Below are 20,077 nucleotides of genomic sequence, written 5' to 3'. Positions count from 1 at the left end.
GGCCTAGAACCATGTTACTATGGTGAACATCGCCACATTATACAAATGTAAATTATACATGTGTTTTTTGCACTAAGCACCACTATACTGTTGTCACATATAAGTCATCAGTAGGTTTAACCCTATGGTTTAACACTGATTTGGTACCGCAAACAATAATGCAAATGCTAATGCTAGCTTGCTAACGCTAGCTTACTTACTAGCTAATTATTATTATTAGTGTGCAACATCGCTGTCAAAATGTGCGCATTACAAGTAAGTAGGAGAGTGTACACAGTGTACTAACAGAAGTATTTAAGACACAGAATTTTCTCTTTCTCCTAACCTAACGTTGCTTTATGAAATATAGCTACTTTTAGCACACACAAAAACGAAACAAAAAACCACACACATCCAATGTAATCTTTTTAAATAGCTAACTATACAGACTCTCTTCAACATTTAGCTACTCTATCTCATTGGTGTCGCTGTCGTTATGAAATCATACGTGTCAAACTGTAGCCAGCTGGAATCTTTATCATCACAAAGTATGAGAACGCCATGCAAATTTTCATCATTACATTCACATTTTAATGAACTATACAGGAGTCACAATCAGAGGGCAAAAGGCTGAGAGGTTCAGATAGTCATTCTGATGTCATTACAACACCACACATGCGTTATTTAGCCATCCATGCCTCCAGCTATTCTTTTCTGTCCTTGAAACACAAGGCTGAGATGATTTTTTTTTTTTTAGTTTGCTCAAAGTGCTTTATACAAATTTCCGCGCACCAATTTGAGTAGGAAATTGCACAATTATTTAATTCTATCCAAAAACCTTTTTAAAATAATAATGATAATTTTTGGCAGGAGTTTAATCTGAGTTTGCCAGCACTCAAACTGCTACTACGAGACGCTTTGCTCCAGTCTCAGGTGTTACTTCTTTAGTGCTTAAATGTTTTATTTGTACCACAGAACAACACAAAAACAAGTCACAAGACAGGTTCTCACAGACGAGCAGTAAGAAAACTCCTGCAGCTATAAATCAAAATGTGGAAACAATATATCCTTTTAAATTTGGATGATGAGTGGAGGTGCAGGGAGGAGTGCCAGTCTCTCTCTCTTCCATGCTGCTGATGCTTCCAAGCCCTAATCTTGACTGCGGATGCAAATAGTCTAAAAAACGTCCCTACCAAACATTTGCATTTAACCAAATAGATAAAGGTCATTTTGAAAAAGCTGCCTCCTCATGACTGCACTGTGAGGTGGCATGTTCCATATGTCCCTGCCCTCCTGACTAACGTGGTTAAAGCTCCCATCCTGACACGCCACTCGGTATGGTGCTTCACACTGGGATTTAGCTACTGTAGGCAAATACAGCAGAAGAGGAAAACAGAGAGGCCTTTGTGTGTGTGTGTGTGTGTGTGTGTGTCAGACTGCTCCACAGCATCATGGACACAGGTAAGAAACATCCATTCATATACAAGCTAACAGCTGCTACTGCTGTCATTACTATTCTTATAAATACATTTAATGTAGAATGAAATATTCTTTTACTTCATAAACTTGTATTTTTGTCTCAAATGTAACTGAGATGTGTTTTTTTAATTATATGGCAACTGGTAGAGGGTTAGGGTTAGGGTTTGTTTAGTGTGTTTAAAAATGTGTGTAATTAGTTTTTTCTGCTATTACATGATTGATTAATTATGTTACATTAAATCAATAATTTCTTTTTGCTGATATTGACTTCTGATAAGAAATAAGTTCATTTAGTATTAACGATACAGCAAATGTATCAATAAGATATCCATAGAAATCAGTGTTTGATATCTGAAAGCTGCTTTTAATATCAATCACTCGTCAGTTATCATCTGCTAATTAATTTTGTTCATAACATCATTTTTTGGAGTGATACCTGACAGGGTGATGTGCAAAAAAAAAAGGAGAAGCATATTTAAAATTGTTGTTAATCTACTCTAGAAAACATTTCATATTTTCAAGAATGTGCACTGGCAGAGCAAAGTTGGGGCTTATCTAAAAGATCCATTCAAAAAGCTGGGATCTTTTACATAAGGTTTTTTGCATGCAATTTCCGTTTGCATAATAAAGTTTGCATTTTCATTGAGTTTATACGTCTGCTTCCCAGGAATGTTCCAAAATCACACCAGTATACATTTGAGATTTAGCGATGAGTCGTTATTGTGATGCGTGTGTATTTTGTATTATGTACCTAGAGTTGTCGAACCTCAGTTTTATACCTGTGGAACTCTTCCTCCAGTCTTCCTTCACTGTGAAGTCTCTGCAGCTGTTTGCAGTAAATTACCTCTTTTTTGTAGTCCATTTGCATCGGCCAAACCAAAGGCAATTTCCATGACATTTACACACGAATCCCGAAGAGGCATTCCTCTATATGCATAAAACTGTGAAACATTCAAATGAACACACAATTGTGGGAATGGATGAAAAATTTGTATGAAGTTGTATGTTTATGCCTGCGACAAATCAAACTATTTGTGGATTTGTATCAGGTGTTCATCGCCAGCTGTTTTTCTGCTCCATCTAGAATATTCTAAGAGAGTCTACCAAGGCGTTCGAGTCAAGCACACAGTCAAGGACCTGCTGGCGGAGAAGCGATCCCGACAGACAAACGGACAGAGATACAGTGTAAGTACACCGTCTCCTCTAAACCGCTCTGCTTTTGTGTCTGTCCTGTCTGTCCCCACTTCATTTTTCTCCAAAACCAAACAACGCAGCCACAGTTGACATTCTGTTGGTGGCACAATTAAGAGAAAAAATCTCCTCTCTTGTTTACATTTTGGTTTGTTTTGTGGACTAACGATCCATGGGTGATGTATTGACCACCTGTAACCCCTCCCCCCTCCCCCTCCACCATCTTTCTCCGTTGAGAAAACCCCCCTCGGGCGCTCGTAAAGCCAATCTGTAAATAGCTGAGCACGATGTGTAGAGAGAGACACAAAGCGCCCGGTCCCATCCCGACCTCACAAAAGAACGCTGGAACAATGCTCGCAATGGTGACAGCCATGATTTCCAAAAAAAAAAAAACCTTCCCCTGAGGTGGAGGCACGGGAGGGAGGGAGGGGGGCGGGGTGGGAGGATTGAGTTGGACAGGTACCATAGAGAGGTAGAAAAAGGGCTGCGATGGGAGGCTGCCTATGCAAAGTTTGATCCACGCACACCTGCCAGTAATATTGTCCTCTGCCGTGTGCAAGGCCGCAGACAAACCTCCTATTGTTGTCTCAGAAACACACGCCAACACACACACTCTCTCCTCACACACATACACACACACACTGTCAGAGAAATCAGGCTCTGCTTTAGACATCTGCATGCACAAGCAAGACTGGCTTTTCATCCTTAAACTGCCTGTCAAAAGGCTTTTTACAGAAGAGCATTCACTGTTTGTTCTCTGTTGGAATCGGCATGTCCACTCTATAGATATGCGCGCCCCTAACGACTTGCCTAACGAGGGGATTGGGCAAAAGGAGACAAAAGAGAAGACAGCATCAGATGCGTGAGACGTGTCCCAAAAAATGTCTCTCTTCTCATGCTTGTCGTGCTATAGCTGTGTACTGAAACAAAAGTGTATCATTTAGAGTTTTGTAACTTCGATGAGATCACAACCATCTGGCCTGATAAGAGGAGAAAGTTCTGGGAGGGGGACTCTTGACTGAGTTAGGGTTAGGGTTAGCATTGACATTGAAGTTTTATTTAAACAAATATATTGTGGCAGCTGACTTACTGGTGGTGTTTTAACTTTAGTTGCCAAATAAACACATTGAGTCTCTAGTGACTTGGACCTAGCAAGTGTGATGTTCATTTTTAACATTAGCGCATGAAGTGACTCAAAGTGAGCTGATAAATGCTATGCTATCTTATTCCTCAGTGACTTCCAATGGGCTCCTAACACTATTAACCCCCCCCCCCCTGGTTTCTAATCTTAAATATTTCTATATTAAATATTCACAACTAAATAAGCAAAAATGATGTGGTGTGGTTTGGACACATTTCAGTGACATAAGCAAAACAAACCCACAACTGTCATCACTTTCATATTAAATTTGTTTAAACCCACAAAAATTGCTGTAAAATAACCAAAACTTTTCTTCTAACACTGTTCAGAGCAAGAAAATTAAGGTTTTGAAGGCCTTTAAAACATCAGTGAGCCACAACATGGCACTGGGTGGTGTGTTCCTTTAATATCATGAACATGGACAGTGTAGTTTATTTTGACTCAGCCCCACACACACTGTTCTAGACCCTGATAAATGCTTTTTTTTACCCTGTTAAATTTGCTAAAAACTACAGTGCCCAGCTGTTGTAAAAAAATGACAAAGGCTTTTTGGGTACTGAAAGACTTTTATAAAGCCAGTTGTTGTCCAAGCCTGACTTTAAACCAGAGCATGTGGAGGCAGCAGCAGTCTGAAGAGGAGACAAGTCATGGGTCAGTGAGTCCACAGAAGAGACTATATCAACAACTCAAGAGCTTCTTTTTTTGTCCCTCTCCTGAATAGGACAAACAACCTCTCTAACTGCTCTAATAACATAAGTGTTGTGCAACTCAAAAACTTGAAATATAATATATATATTTTACAGTTGCTGAACTACTTCTTATAGATGCAAAAATCAAGATAGAAGATGAATTTGCGCCTATATAAAAGATGAATAGCAGCATTAAAACCAGACTTGAGGTTTTGGATTAAGACATTATATTATTTCCTTTTTGAAACCATTAACAAGAAAATGTGCTCATGTTAAACAACACTACTGTTTTAGCATTTACCAGTTTTTCATCTGTATAAAAAAAGAGTAGCAGCATTAAAACTAGACTTTAAGTTTTGAATTAAGAAGATATTTTTTTATATAGCTTAAAATCATAAACAAAAGTGCTCATGTTAAACAACACTACAGTTTGTTGTACAGCATTTACCACTACTGTAGCTGCCACTTTTGGCCACAGTTTGATTGATTTACAACCTTTCACAATAAAACTCACAATGTAAATATGACTTCTGGCTACAGCAGTAAATTTGAGGTACATTTAAACAACCACCTGCTGTCCTGTCTGGTTCTATCTGTCTGGATAAAGTAGTTAAAATGATAACGTCATTTCGTATTACTTATATCAAGTTAAATGATGCCAGCAGACTACAGGCCAATATTCATGGTGATTGGTGCAGGTGCTTCTCCTGCACTTCAGAGCCAATGTCATGGAAGGTTTACTTGTATGTTTATACATGGGGGAAAAAGACTCCACACTACACAGAGACACACAGTAACTAAAGCCATCCACATCTTTATGTTAGCTAATGCCGCTTTTTATCTCTGAGAATAAAAGGCCATTGAGAGAGCAGAGCAAACACTGACCACAGAGTGAGTCTCCTCATGTTGGGACATGGAGAATGGCTGTGAAAATATAACAATCTCACCATTCACTCGCTATATATATATGTGTGTGTGTGTGTGTGTGTGTTTGTGTGTGTGTGTGTATACATATATAAATAACGTTTTTACGAAGAAAGGAAGGGTTTTTTTGTGATAAGGTTAAATAAATCCATGATCATTACCCCACCCTTCCTCCACACACACACACACACACACACACACACACACACACACACACACACATGCACAGTGTCTGAGCTTCAACAAGCTGATTTCCATATGCAGCCTTCAGAGATGCACTGAGCCGTACCTGGGCCACATGAGGAAGTCTTGGCACTGGCAAATCACATTCAAATTTTGCCCTCAAAATTTGCTTGCTTCCCAGCCGACACGGGCTTAATATCAACTCTTTCATGTTGGCAATATGCAAATAAGAGAACCTATCCTGTGAAACCATGTCTGTGTGTCTCTGAACCACATGCCTCTGCTCTCTGCACATATCTATATCTACTTTTAGAGTAGAAACAGACACGCTTGTATGGTTAATAATGGCAGATGGCAGAATAATGTAAATCTTTATATTAATTAAATCTATAATATATCGTTTATTATGAATAGATGAGTCAGCAGACAATAAAAGGATGCAGCGCAGATGAGCAGAGCACAAATGAGGGATATTTAACCTCTTCAGTCCTGCATGCTTTCATACTGTGCAGCCAAACATTATTTAAACTTACTTAACTTTATTTAAAATTTGAAAGGACATTTGTATTTACCAAATACAAAATGTGTCTGACTGAATTAGGGTTAAATATGTATAAAATGATAAAATATCTAAAATAATGCTATTTGATGTAATTGTGCAGTCAAGTAGCTGGATTTGAATATTTTATATAGTGTAGACATGCTAGAGCTTTAAAAAGAACTGTAAAAAAGCAAATAAACTTTGTAGTATATATATGTAATACTGTCATAGAGGAGGGAAGAGAAATAACAATTTAAGATAAAGTAATATGTATTTAACATAGTTTTTAACCTCTTATGGGTTTATTACCCTGTTTTTACAGTTTACCTGAAATTTCCAGCAAGAGTGGGGGTATTTTTAAATTACTTGAGCTACTTTATACTTCTGCCTCTGTACTTTTTACTCCACTACAATTCAAATGGCAGGTGTGTAATTACTTTCAAGAGCAGATTTTGCATAAACATATGATAAGACTATAAAATGCAATTTATTCTTAAAGATTAATCCAGTGGGGATTTTTTTGCTTTAACGACCTTTTACAGTGTGTCCAGATGGAGCCGCTCAGCATGCTTAAAATGTTGATGAGTTTTTAGCAGTTTTTACACTCCCAAAATTTCAAGGTGACTTCATTAAAATAACATTTGGCCTAAAGATGTATAATTATATTCAATATTTCACAGAAAAACCAAGGTTAGAGAAAATACAAAAATATAAATACAGATATCTTCCATGTGACCTGTATATAAAGTCATTAAACTATTTTCACTTCAACCAGCAATCATAAATATCAGTAACAGGGGCCAATTTCTCTGCAGGTACTGATATTTTACTGATAATTATTCTGTACTTTTAATTAAGTGTCTGTTTATTACAGGACTTTTATTTGTAATTCTTTATTTTTGCATTAAAGGAGAAATATGTAACACTGACAGTTTAGCACACTGAAAAAGTTCTTTCATAATTGCTTACTGATTCTATAATATCAGCATATCTAGTTAAATATAATTTGCTTTAAATAAGTGTTTTAGTTCATTCGTATTTTGAATATTACGATGGTTAAAAACATGATTTAATTGTATAACTACTTACTGTGAAGGTGTAACTGTTGTTCAGTCTCCTTCAGTCTGCGTTGAGTTGTGTGAAGTATGGACCGACACTCTTCAACATTTGACTGTTTATTGCCTGAATACAGCATGAAAATCCACTGGTCAGTCATGTAGGCATAGCAATGTTAAGGCACAGCTCTAAAGATGATTTAGCAAATGTTAGCTTAGCTTAGGAGCTAAGGAAGCTAGCAACATTGTAAACACTGACAAAATATAAACATTATATATTTGACACATTAAAGTGAGTACAATGCCGCCACTTTCTGTAATATAGGCGGACATAATATCACGATAGCTGTGTCACTGAGTTACATTATTTTGACAGATGTAACAGATCCTCTCATGCTGGCACTGTGCCGATGTCACAGCCAGAATTTATGGACTGAGGAGAGGCCCGCAAACCAATGGGAATTCATGATACAGGTACAAACTAAAATGTGATTGGAGGCAAGTGGAATCAACAACAAACAACAAAAACTCTGTTACAAAGGCAGGGAAATTGTTGTTTATAAAGGGAGCACCGGCCCTTAAAGAGGCTGAAAAAGTGCTTGTGCTGAATTGTGTGGATTTTATTATTAATAGTTGCAAATAGAAGATGAATGTGTTTCTAGCAGGGTGCAACAACAGCAAGCTTTTAAAACTGCTACTGCAGCCCAAATTCTTAATACTGGGGAGACCCAGACTCAAAGCCCACATGGGTTTTTAAGGCATGTGGAATCTAATTCAGTATCTCAGTTTGTTTGCTTGCTTTCATGACTTCAGCATGCTGTGTTTGCGTGTCAGTGTTTCATATCTGGCAACCTGAGGTGTTGATATGGGCGTCAACCTGATTTCACAGAAATATGTAAAATGACCACAACCTCTTAATACCACATTATGTGGTGGTGGCACGTAACGTGCCAGCACCATCATCAGGTTGAGTGGGCAGCTGGTTTCATCACGCAGGTCAAAACAAAAAACAGAAGTTTTGTACCTCTATGGAAATTCCAAAGGAAAACATACGTGCTGTAGTATTATAGTTTTTAACATGTTTCCTTAATCACTGCTAACATATCATGTTCATTAATTAGTACAGTAAATATATTACATATTGGTTCTTTAATGTATTGGTTCTTTTGCTTAAGTAATCCATCTGTAAGCATCTGTCTCACTGGTGGAGTCCTGTCTGCATTGAAGTGAGTGCTCATGTTCCAAAAGTTGAGAAACTTCACATAATTGCATTATAATAGTCCTCCCCAAACTTATTGGCCTAAGGTCCTGTAAAGTGAGAGGAAGAGTGATTTCTTAGTTTTCTTTGCTTTCCTTCAGTATGTTTTAGAGGTGTGACGAGAGGAATTTATCCTGAAATGAAAGGTGCAGTGTGTAGAATTTAATGACAGCAATGGACTTTGCAGAAAATAATAAATGTTGAGTTTCTATTACCTTAGAATGAGCCTTTTATATCACCATAGGCAGTGGGTCCTCTTTCATGTAGCCCGCCATGTTGTCATTTTTCTTACAGTAGCCCAGAATGGACAAACCAAACACTGACTCGACAGAAGATTTTTCATGTTCTTTGTGAGTTTTGAGGCCACTGTAGGTCCCCTACACATATGGACGAGGAGACAGGTTTCCATTTGGTTGCAATCTGATCAACTTTACTACTACTAGATGCCTCTAAATTCTACACACTGATCCTTTAACAGGAGAGGCTACACAGATTAATAACCAATGCAATTCTATATACACTGTTACACTGGCTGACACTTTCCTTTAACAATCTATTTTGAATTTTTCCACATTTTGACAATTTTTTGTTCATGTCAGTTGACTACATATGTTGAGGTTTACATAAAAGATCTCTGTCGTATGATTGTTTCCTTTTATTTTCCTCTCTTATCTTTGTCTTGTGTTTATGTCTAATGTGTTTGTCCGTTTTTAGAATTCACATGTTGTGTTGTACATGCAAATATATGTACAGCAGTTTGGTATAATAGAACAAAAACATTTAAATTTACATATTTACCGTTCACATTTTGTACTCCAATATAGTTTATGTTAGATGTCGTGTGTGTATGGGAGTGTGGGTATATTCATTTACATTTTATGAAATGTGTATGTATGTGTGTGTGTGTGTGTGTGTGTGTGTGTGGAAGTGAGTCGAAATCAACTACAGTGACGACACTCATGTCACCCCAGTGCAACTGTGGGAGTCAATGATGTGTTTTAATTGTTATAAATATTGGTATTGTTATTAGGAGCAGTGTTTGTTTGGGTCTCTCGATGGGATTTGTTGACAATGACAAAATGATAGAATATCGCTTTCCTTAAAGGCACATAAAGACTGATATAGTTACAGTATGTTAAATATAACAGGTTTTCCTTTTTGCAGCTAGAAAAGAATGTATAGGAAAAGACTTAAAATGGTATCCAGTCTGCATGCTGTCACTCAAAATAAATTGTATCACAATGTCATCCTCATATTTTATTTTTCTGTCACAGGGAGGATCGACCACTCCACCTTCTTTTGTCCAGATGCCAGGTGAGAATGCAAATAAGTGATGTGTGTGTCATGAATGAATCATCTGAAACAAACAAGTCTTTTTACTGACTCAGGAGGGACAAATCTACACTAACTTGTTCACTTAATTTATGCAGGGTCAACGGTCAAGGCTTGATTAGTACCCCTAGAGGCCCCAGGGCCCTGAAGCTCATGTGCCCTGCTAGGCTTTTTTTGGTTAACTGCCAGCGCTGTCCATTTTCTGCTAGTTGATCATTTTCCCCACTCACTCGTTGATACAACCTACCCACAGTGCATTGTGGCTTACTAACCAATCATCACTTGCCCAGCCACCAAACTGACAAATAAAACAGTCTTTTATTTTATTCCAATGGGATAATGCTGCTGTCGGGTGGATGACTTGTAACTCCATATTTCATTTTGGACATACTAGGTTTCGAAAAGTGATGATAATTATTAATATCAAAAGAATGAGTCATGTCTTGTGTTGTATTTCTGTGGAGCCTGACAAAAAAAGAGCCCCTTTCTGCTCAGGTGCCCCTGGGCACTTGTCCAAATTGCAAGTGTGGTATGTCAACGGCACAATGAAATGTGCTGCATGAGGAAACCTGTCAGTTCAGCAATAAAAGGCACTAGTCATAAAATAGAATATAAGATTAAAATAAAAATAAGGATTTATGTATAAAATAAATGTATTGCACATTGGGTATGTGGCAGTCATGGCTGATCTCTACTAAAACCACCAACATTCTTCTACAGAATTGTTTCATAAGATGTATTTATTTGTACTAGTCAGGACCCGAGATGCTGGCTTTAATCAGTAGGTGAATGTTTGTTCGCCAGTGGGGCTCTGGGTGAATGTCTGGAACAAATACAAAGTGACTTGAGTGAGTGACTCAAAAACTTGAGTCAGGAAAAAGATTTGAACCTTCTCCATCTCTGCTGCAAATCAAGCAAAACATCAAAACGTTGGAGCACTTACGGATTGTTGCCCCTGAGATAAATCTGTCAACACAAACCCAGCCATCACTGTAATTATCCCAGCCTGGCGTGTGTATGATCGTGTGTGTCTCTACAGACGCATTTATGACTGCGTGCTCTTGTTTTTTCAATGAGTCACAATTGTTGAAAAATCTATTTGATAGTTTTGTACCACCTGACGCCTCACTCCGCACGGGATCAACACCTGCAGCTAAAGACATTTCCGGCAATCAGTTAATGCTAGACACAAGGCTTACCTAGTCAGGCCACACATTGACCTTTGTCATGTTAAAAAGCTACATCCATAGAAAAGATTGGTCTTCCACACCTGATCTGTTATCATCCACTAAGGTACAATACAAGATGAACAAATCCCTTTTTTTGTTTGCTTTGCTGCCATCTTGAGTGTAAGGGAGCAGGGAAGGACTATTGAGTGAGATTCAGCTCTTCTTTGTTTGGGAGGGGTTTTCAGTGTGTGTTCTAAATAAATAAAAATGTTTCAATTGGGAAGTTTGGACTTATGCTCCTGTTAATTATTATCTCAGAGGACCCCAATTTGCAAATTTTAAGAAAGGTTATGATTTCATGTCTTCCCTGCAGGGTCTCACATGCTGCCTGGCTACTATGGCATGAGGCGTCCCTTCATCTCCGACTCAGACTTCTGCCCGTCCACCAAGCAGTTCTCTCCAGACGTCTACTCCTCCACCCTCGGGGGTAAACCTCTGGGCTGTGAACCCTCCACCATGAGCAGCTACTCCTCCCTCATTGACAGCTACTACCCCGAGACTTTTGGTGACTACCGCAGCGCTGCTGCTTTCTCCAGCTCGGGAGGATCCTTTCTGCCCTCGTCGGCCCTCTCGTCCCTGCTGCCTCCCTTCGGTGGAGAGTCCTCGCATTTATTTCTGGTAGGTGTCAGGATTAGTTCCGGAAACCCACCTGAACTTAATTCCCTGCACATTTAAGAAACAACTTTATGAGTATTGGTGCTTTTATTGATGCGATAGGTGTGTCTCCTTGTGTCCTGAACACAGTGCACACTAGGAAAGACTTTAGACAACTTCAAGTTGCTTTAACAAAATGCTTTGGAGTTTCACTTTTAATGCTTGGATCCCAAATTGAATTTTTTTGACAGTGACATGATCTTTTGTTAAACAATAAGCAGAATATTCAACACGAGATGTTGACAATTTGAGGTTTTTTTTACTTACTCTACTTTTTACCCAATCACCCATCAATGGGAAATTAATATTCACAGAGAGGATTTCTATTTTGATAGCAAGTCTTTCAGGTTAGACATTAGATTTGTGCATCATTGACTTCTGCTGATGATAGTTCCAGGTAAGAAATGCCCAGAAAGCTCTGGAGCCAATGAGTTCTTGAAAGGTCATGAAGAGGTTTACAATTAATCTTCTTGGCTGCCGTAAGTCCTGTCAGACAAATTTTGTGTTATCTATCCTTAAGAGCAAGGTGGAGTCATCATTCAGCAGCTGTATTGGTAGTTTTACCCTTGTTCGTTCTTCAAGAGTAATTTTCCCAAAAACCAAAAGCCCTTGGACATTCCCATACAACATGTATAAAAGAGCCAACTATTCCATATGGGCAGATAGAACAAGACTTTACACTTCTAAAAACTGCTATTTGTGATGCACGGCTTCATATTTCTGGGTACAGTTAGTTGTAACACACATACTTCTTTTCAAACTTGTCATTTTAGCACTGACGGTTGTGGGACTGATAAAGAAATATCTTATCTTATCACAGCCGAAGCAGTTAACAGGACAGTAGCCCCAACACACCACAACACTGCAATGTTAGCTGAGCAGCGGTCAGCTCCACGGCTACACCCATCCTCCCACATTAGATAAACAGCAGCAACGGCCCTGCGTTTGTGTGGAAAGCTCAGAATGGGACATATTTAGTTAATGTATCAACCTCTTAGTAAGGCAAATAATAGAATAGGGAAACCTGGAAAACTGCAATGATGTTTTTCTTTGTTTAGTTACTACTGACAACATTTAATAAACAGTAGGCTGCACTGAAAATGTTCTTAAAAGCATGTGAGTCATGATTATGTGAGTCATCTTGAACTGGGGTTTGAACAAATGTTCTTTACTTGTTGATTATGGATTCAAAAGATTGTTTTAATACTTTTTTAGATTTTTGTAGAGGTAATTAAAGAGTTGTTTCACCCAAATTACTAAAACAAATTCACATTTTCTCAAAGAGACACTGCACTAAATGTACAAGATCATGTAATGTCTGTGTTATAAACTGGAGTTTGACAGGCATGAGCGATGAGGAGGCAATGTCACACAAGCATTATCGGAATTGTAGTATCTTCCAATTTAGGAGCTTGACCCATACTAGGGATTGAAAAGGACTAGTTTCTCCTGTAACTTCTCCTACTCTAGTGATTATTATGTACTGGACTTCAATAGAGTCCTCTTTTAACTGTTGTACTATGTGGTCAAGCTGACAGTTTCGTTTTCAAGTGTCCAGGTTGTGAAATGTCCATCTTTAAGGTTTGGCAGCCCAAATCCATGAGGTTGAAACGTAACCTTTGAATTTCTGCTGAAGAAATAGTTCTAAAAACTGTTTAACAATGATGTGAACTGTCCAGATGAACCACGACATTGTTCCAGAAAATAGTTTTTTCTGTTGAATTTGTCAGTGTACGATAAACTAGCCATAAACCATAACCATAACCTAAAAGCACCATAAAGTAAATATCATTCACTCTCATTAAATTGATATGGAGGCAAATATCTCAAAACCTGATCAAATAAAACTGTTTGATAGCACAGTATAAGAAAATATGTTTGTATGACATATAAATGACATCACACCATTACAAAAGAGCTACTGTTCTGATATGAGACTGGCAGTTTGACAGTATCTGATGATGCTGCTTCCTTTAGTCAGTGGAGGAAATGAATGAATGAGTGAATTCATCTTCCCTCTTCTTGTCTTTCTGCTCCACAGAGAGACTCATGGGAGCAGTCGGTGCCAGAGCCATCTCAGGTGGAGACTCTCTGTCCGGACAGCCTGACCTCCGTTAGCGTCCCTCCTTCCATGCCCAGCCCAGAGTCCCCCGGGAGCCCCTCTCAGTACCGCTCCCCTAGCAGAGGCACTTCCATGGGCCCGGTTTCCAGCAGCCAGTCCTACACCCTGCACTCCCTGGAGGACGCTCACTACCACCCGTTAACCAGCAGCTCCTACGCAGTCCCCTCCTCCTCCTTCCCCTGCCCCCCTTACATGAGCAGCTCCGTCAGCGACCTGGTGTCCAAGATGGTGACGGAGGAGTCGGCCGACAGCCATGGCAGCCTGCCCACCAACGGCGAGTCTCACCCCTCCTGGGCTAAAGAGGACGGTGTGACCTCCTGGTTGCCCTACGAGATCAGGAGGGCCTACTGACTGGATGATGGGGGGGGGAGTGGGGCCTGTGGTTTGGAGGAGGTTTTACAGACATTAACACAAACCAGAATGAAGTGGAGTAGAGGAGGACAAGCCACTCTTCCTCTGCTGACACCAGCTTTATGAACTCAACAAGCACTTGACACTGCAGAGATAATTCACTGGGAGATTTTACTATTGAAAGCTGTAACTTGATGGTAGGAGTGTAATAGTTCACTAAGGGTTTTCTTGTTCCAGCCTGATCGGATGGGGAATTCCTGCTTATGTGTCTTTTTTTATTTCATGTGTATGAAAAAGAGTGGACTGTACGGACACAATAAGCCCCAAAACTAATAGGGCCATGACTTTTCATGATGTATAATATAATTAGAGGATTAGTTGTTCTCATAGGAAAGCAGGAGTGTATGTTGCATGTTAAAACTTTATTTAAGAAGATGTCTTAGCATAGAATGACTTAAAGGACAGGTTCACAGTTTTTCAAGTGTATCTTAAACCAGCAATCATGTGAACAGTGAAAGATGACATTCCTCCTGTTCATTCTGCCTGTTAAAAGCTATTAAATAAGCTGGCTGCCTATATTACTTTTTTTTAATTTCATGTTCAACATTTCTTATTTTTATTTTTATGTTTTGCTCCCATTATAATTTATTTATTTTTCATGTATTTTACTTTGTTTTAATCTCTTTGTTTAAAATGAGTTTTGTTTCTACTGTAAAGCACTTTGTTACTATTATTAAAAGATCCCCTTCAAATGGTTATTTAGTACACTAATGTATTTAAAAGTCTCTGATCAGCTTCTATTGAGCTTCAGCAGTGTGAGTTAGTCATACAGTATCAAGTGATATCTGACACATGTACAGTCTTTTTAGCATCAGATTCCCTCTTAGTGTTTCATGTTGAGCTGTGGTGGAAGTATAGTAACAAAAAGACTTTGGCACTAAAAACACTGTAACGCTGAAACATAGAAGATGAAGATTTGACTCATTTGGACTTCATATTAACTCAAGGTAGACTTTTAAATACATTTTTACACAGAAGGAGGACTGTGGATTTAGTCCTCCATCACTTCCATTGTAAATACATTATGAAGAGATCTTCTAATGGTCAGTATGAACAGGAGGAATGATTACAGCAAGAAAAACAAAACCTATTTCAATGTTAATTTAGATTCCTGACTGTTGTTTTAAGACTGACTTAAAAATGGTGAACTTGTCCTTTATTGTAGGTGAACTAAACAACAACAGACAGCACAAAATACATGATTTATGTATGACTAAATTGTCAATGTTCAACTGTCTCATGTAACGAAATGTAATGAAATTAAACATTGTTGCTATTTGCCGATGGACCATATAAACAAGAAATAAGACAGTGTGCTGGAGCTGTAAGCAGATGTTAGGATATTTTACATATTTATTTGTTAACAAGTCTAACTGCCAGCTAAAAAAAAGAAGATGTTTACTCTTTCTAAAAATGTTGGAAGTGAAACAGCACTGTTCATAAATGAAGTTTTTATTTATGTTCATACAGTGATATCACTTACATTTCTTCACTGGGGGTTTATTAAAAATTAAAAATAAAGTATGGTTATTATTGCAATAATGTAGTGAGTAGTGTTTAATGAAGCATCAAGACATAATCTTATGATATGGGGTTAATTTGGGTTTTCTTTTCTTTCTTATTATATAAATATGATATATGATGCTACAGTGACCATCTGTGTATACGCAGGCAAATTTAATCTTATGCTGAAGCTAAATGATTGTATATAATTCCACCTGTGTTACAGTGCATTATCAAACAGTCATCAACTGTTTAAACACCATATTCCATATAAAAGATATGGTGAACATTCATCGTTACAGCAGCTCAAAAAGATAAGGATATGACAAAAAACCATTAAGAAAAACATATGCATACAGAAATAATGGAATTAAAATTAAAAATATATAATAGAACATTCAAAATATATGTTATAATATGCATTTATAAACACTTAGAGACATCATTATATATGCGAACAACTACACTATAGTGTGTTGTAAACCATTACATTATTTTTTAATTAACAAAATGAGTTAATAACAGAGAATATACAGCTTAATACACTAATACACACCTCCAAAATCAATAAGAAATCACACACACAAATAATACAAATAATAAATAAACTCAAGAGATTAGATTCATATTTCTATAAAGGAGAATATATGCAGACAAATAATAACAGCTGGTGACTGAACTGGAAGTTGTCTTAAATACTGTGTAATATTGGCTCAAAATAATATTAGCTTTTGACTTTTTTGCCTTTTCTTTTCCTTGTGAAGCATCATCTTATTGCAAACATGCTCCAAATAGTTCCAATTAGGTCCAGCTCTAACTAATTCACAGTTTTTATGTTTAAATAAAAGAATAACTTATTTACACACACAAACTTAAATACACACCAGTTCCAGTTTATAAAGCTTTAAAAGTGAATCCGCGCACTGCTACAAACAGCCACCATCAGAGCTGCTAGAAGAAGCAGTTCTGTTTTATAACCACTAGGTGGGGCAGTGCCGCTGCAAGAGGAGACAGAAACTGCATGAAAGGAACTGGGAGCAGTGAGCTGGGATGAAAAACACTTGCTGTGGAGTAATGCAGTGAGGAGAGAACTGTATTAAAGAAAGGACTTAGCTTGAAATGACCAAAGAGGACTTTTATATATCAAATATTTGAATGCAAATATTTGAAAATGTTTAATTTTTTTATGGAGTGGGAATATTGCTGCTCCTGCTATGAGGCATAATCAGAATAATTGTAATAATAATAATAATGATGATGATACTATTACTACTACTACTACTACTACTACTACTACTACTACTACTACTACTAATAATAATAATAATAATAATAATAATAATAATAATAATAAAATACAAATAAAACAGTGTATTAATAGTCGTGATAACTATTAAAATATACCGGGGTTTCATGAACAACTTTATCTGTGAGACGAAATTGCCCCAGATGTTTACAGCTGGCTCGTGAGGACATAATTAGTATAAAACATTGTATTTTGCTGTAGTGTGTAATTACAGTGTTACTTCTGTTGTGTTTTGTCTCACTTTGTGAAATCATCCACTGCGAGGTTAGGGGGGTAATATTTTGCCCTGTGACGCACACAGCTTTGCCAAAACTCATAATGACACATAAAACCAATTTAACAAATAAATGTTTTAACTTTAAACTTCATTTGGATGGAAGGGATGCAGTGCTGCATGAAAAGTATTAAGAGGGTGTGTTTTAAAATGGAGACCAAACTAGCAAACCTTTCATTATTCTGAGATATTCTTTAATTCAAAATTTAAAAAGTGTATAAAAGTATGTTTTAGGGGGTGAGAGCTGCTACCTACAGCCTGCAGCAGGTGAGTGCTCACGCAGCACTTGCTGGAGGAGCTGAAGGCCTGCGATGGCAAAGATGACTACTGCCCTTTGCCACGCCCACTTCTTTCCCACTTTTATCTGTTTTTCTCTAAAATAAAGCTTTAAAATATGTTTGAACATATTATTGGCACTTAGAGGGGCTTCAATAAGCGCGTGACCATCGATATATGTTCATTTGTGGTGTTTAAGTTGCGCACAGGCAGCACCCAATGCTGTAGTGCTTAATGAGGGGGTGTGATGCTCTGATATTGCAAAAGGAGGATAAAATTAATAAAAGTATGATTTCTTTTCGGTCAAAGTGTGAAATACTATTATATTATATTAAAGTACAGCTTATACAACGTCCATGCGTGGTGATTTTTGTTGAAAAATCGATATAAGTCGCTTGCCTCTGAATATTCAAATTGAAAGTAACGCGCAATCAAATCATTGTCAAATCATTGAGTTCTAGGGGTTTTAAATAGTAGGCATGGAGGGAGAAAATCTCAAACTAATATGTCCCCAGCTATATTACTATATTGTTGTATGCTCTGACGGTGCTGGAACACATTTGTGTTGAGATTTTTGGAGACTTTTGCACAAATTTCGTTCTTGGCCATTTTGCTGAGGCAGAAAAGGACGTTGTGGAGTTCCACAGGTCTTCTCCAGGCAGCCTCTCTTCATGTCTGCCATCATGTCTGGTGAGTTTCACCTCGGATTTTCATCTGGAAATCATTTTTAGTTGCATTTATCACCTGTTAGACAGAAAAGAGAAAAAGAGAACAAAGGAGATGTTTAGTGGCAAATTTAAAAGAAGTGTCAGGTGCTTAATGAGGAGGGCTTTTTCCTTCCTATAGCTGATCATTTCATCACAAATTTAAATCATATACAAGCTGACCAGCAGTTACATTAAACTTCAAGAGGTAAATCTTTGTAGTTTAATGCCACCTGTTTCCTAGTGTGGATGGGTGGATCAGTAGTGTCGACTTTTTCCATTCAAACAGTCACATACATGCAGATTTATCGACATTTAAGGTTTATGTTTCACTCTTTTGATCACCGTCCTCTAACACACGTCAGAACATGCAACTCTTCGTTTTCAAACATTTCATTTTAACGCAGAATAATTAGAAGTAGAAATAAGATTTGAGTCATAGACTTTGTACTCGGACTGCTTGTGCGTAACAGGACGTTAAAGGGAACCGCGTTAGAGTGGGATGTGTCTGCACTGTAATTTTGTCCCACTATTTGCCACTTTTAAGACAAATCATGAAGTAGCATTTAGATGTATGAATATTTATCAGATGAGGTTTCGCAGCGGAGGCTTCATCTCTTATCAAATCGCCTTTTTCCAAACGGCTCGCCACTCCTGAGTACTTTAAATTACGCCTTTAGGCCTGAATTACGCGCACCTATGCGAGGCGTTCTTGGTGGTGCCTTTAATCAAGCTTCACCTATAGGAAAACTTACGGCCAATTCTTCCCCATGTTTAAGCTCTGTGAGCATTTTTACAGTCATAGGCTATCCCCAGATGTGCGGCTGATGTGATTTGAATAAAAGTAACATGAGATCGGAGCAGACCTGACGTTTGAATTATAAACAACGCGCTCTTGAAATTTTCCATAACACAACAACGATCTAATCTGAAACCCAAACTTCACTCTGACTAAATGTCAGGACAAAAATAACGCGGAGCAGAAGTGCGTGAAGAGTAGACATTGTTTTCATGGTGATAGTGGAGCTGCTTTCACAGATACAAACTGCCCTCTTCGGAATGATACACATCTTTAGCTCAGATCAACAACTTAATCACTTTCTTCAAGAAGAGAATAAACCTGTAGTCACCGATCTCTCTGCAAACTTTTGTTCCTCTTGTTTTCTAACGCCGTTCTTTGTTTGAGTGATCGCTGCCTTTTACGCGGAAGCCACGCGTCTTTTTTATCCAACATCTTCCAAACGATCCTAAACCTATTTCAACATGTAGTTCCATCTAAAGTTGTCGGATTCATTGATCAATCAATCTTATGTGCGTTTTTAATCAGAAATATACACTTACGGTGTCGCTTTCCTTTGTTTCCTGGTCTTGGGTGGAGTGTCTCGGCAGCGCGAAGTACACATACACACAAGGCTCGCAGTGAAAAAAGCTGAGCCGTGCGGTGTGCCGTAAAGAGGGAGCCCTGAACTGGGGCACTGGGGGTCTTTGAAATCGGGGACAAACCGCTGAAAAAGACCCAGATACACAGCGAGCACTGAGCTCCTGCAAATCCGCTTTTACGCACCGCAAATTCGGACAGAAATTGGCAGATTTGAGCGCTGCGCAAAGCCCCAACTCGATTTTTATATATTTATTTATTGTAACATGTTTTATATATTTCACGACACAGAAAAGTTGCCCACGTTTCACATTCATCAAGACATATCATGGAGAAAATGGAGACAAAAATCATGCATGACGTTTTTATTTTTTATTTTTTATTTTTCAATTATTCTTTTTTTAAATTTGAAATCGAGGCAAGAAAAACACGTGGCTTGTGCTGAGGG

General features: G+C 38.0%; 1 protein-coding gene across 1 annotated transcript; it reads left to right on the top strand.

Annotated features, from left to right (window-relative positions):
* Positions 1–1,421: 1,421 nt before the first annotated feature.
* On the top strand, positions 1,422–14,128 carry LOC128360221 (POU class 2 homeobox associating-factor 2-like). The gene is made up of 5 exons (XM_053320607.1): positions 1,422–1,440; positions 2,543–2,643; positions 9,715–9,754; positions 11,315–11,619; positions 13,697–14,128. Exons 1-5 carry the CDS (start codon positions 1,431–1,433, stop codon positions 14,126–14,128), a joined length of 888 nt encoding a protein of 295 aa, XP_053176582.1. The 5' UTR covers positions 1,422–1,430.
* Positions 14,129–20,077: the final 5,949 nt, after the last annotated feature.

This window comes from Scomber japonicus, chromosome 6 (genome assembly GCF_027409825.1).
Source record: "Scomber japonicus isolate fScoJap1 chromosome 6, fScoJap1.pri, whole genome shotgun sequence".
NCBI lineage: Eukaryota > Metazoa > Chordata > Actinopteri > Scombriformes > Scombridae > Scomber > Scomber japonicus.
The sequence above is the reverse complement of the archived record's forward strand: the minus strand, read 5'-3'. Positions and strand labels throughout refer to the sequence as shown.

What these genes read in the sequence shown, in the direction of transcription:
- LOC128360221 (XM_053320607.1), top strand. An exon ending in TTCTTTTGTCCAGATGCCAG is followed by an intron (nt 9,755 to 11,314) that starts GTGAGAATGCAA and finishes TCTTCCCTGCAG; the next exon opens with GGTCTCACATGCTGCCTGGC. An exon ending in AGTCCTCGCATTTATTTCTG is followed by an intron (nt 11,620 to 13,696) that starts GTAGGTGTCAGG and finishes TCTGCTCCACAG; the next exon opens with AGAGACTCATGGGAGCAGTC.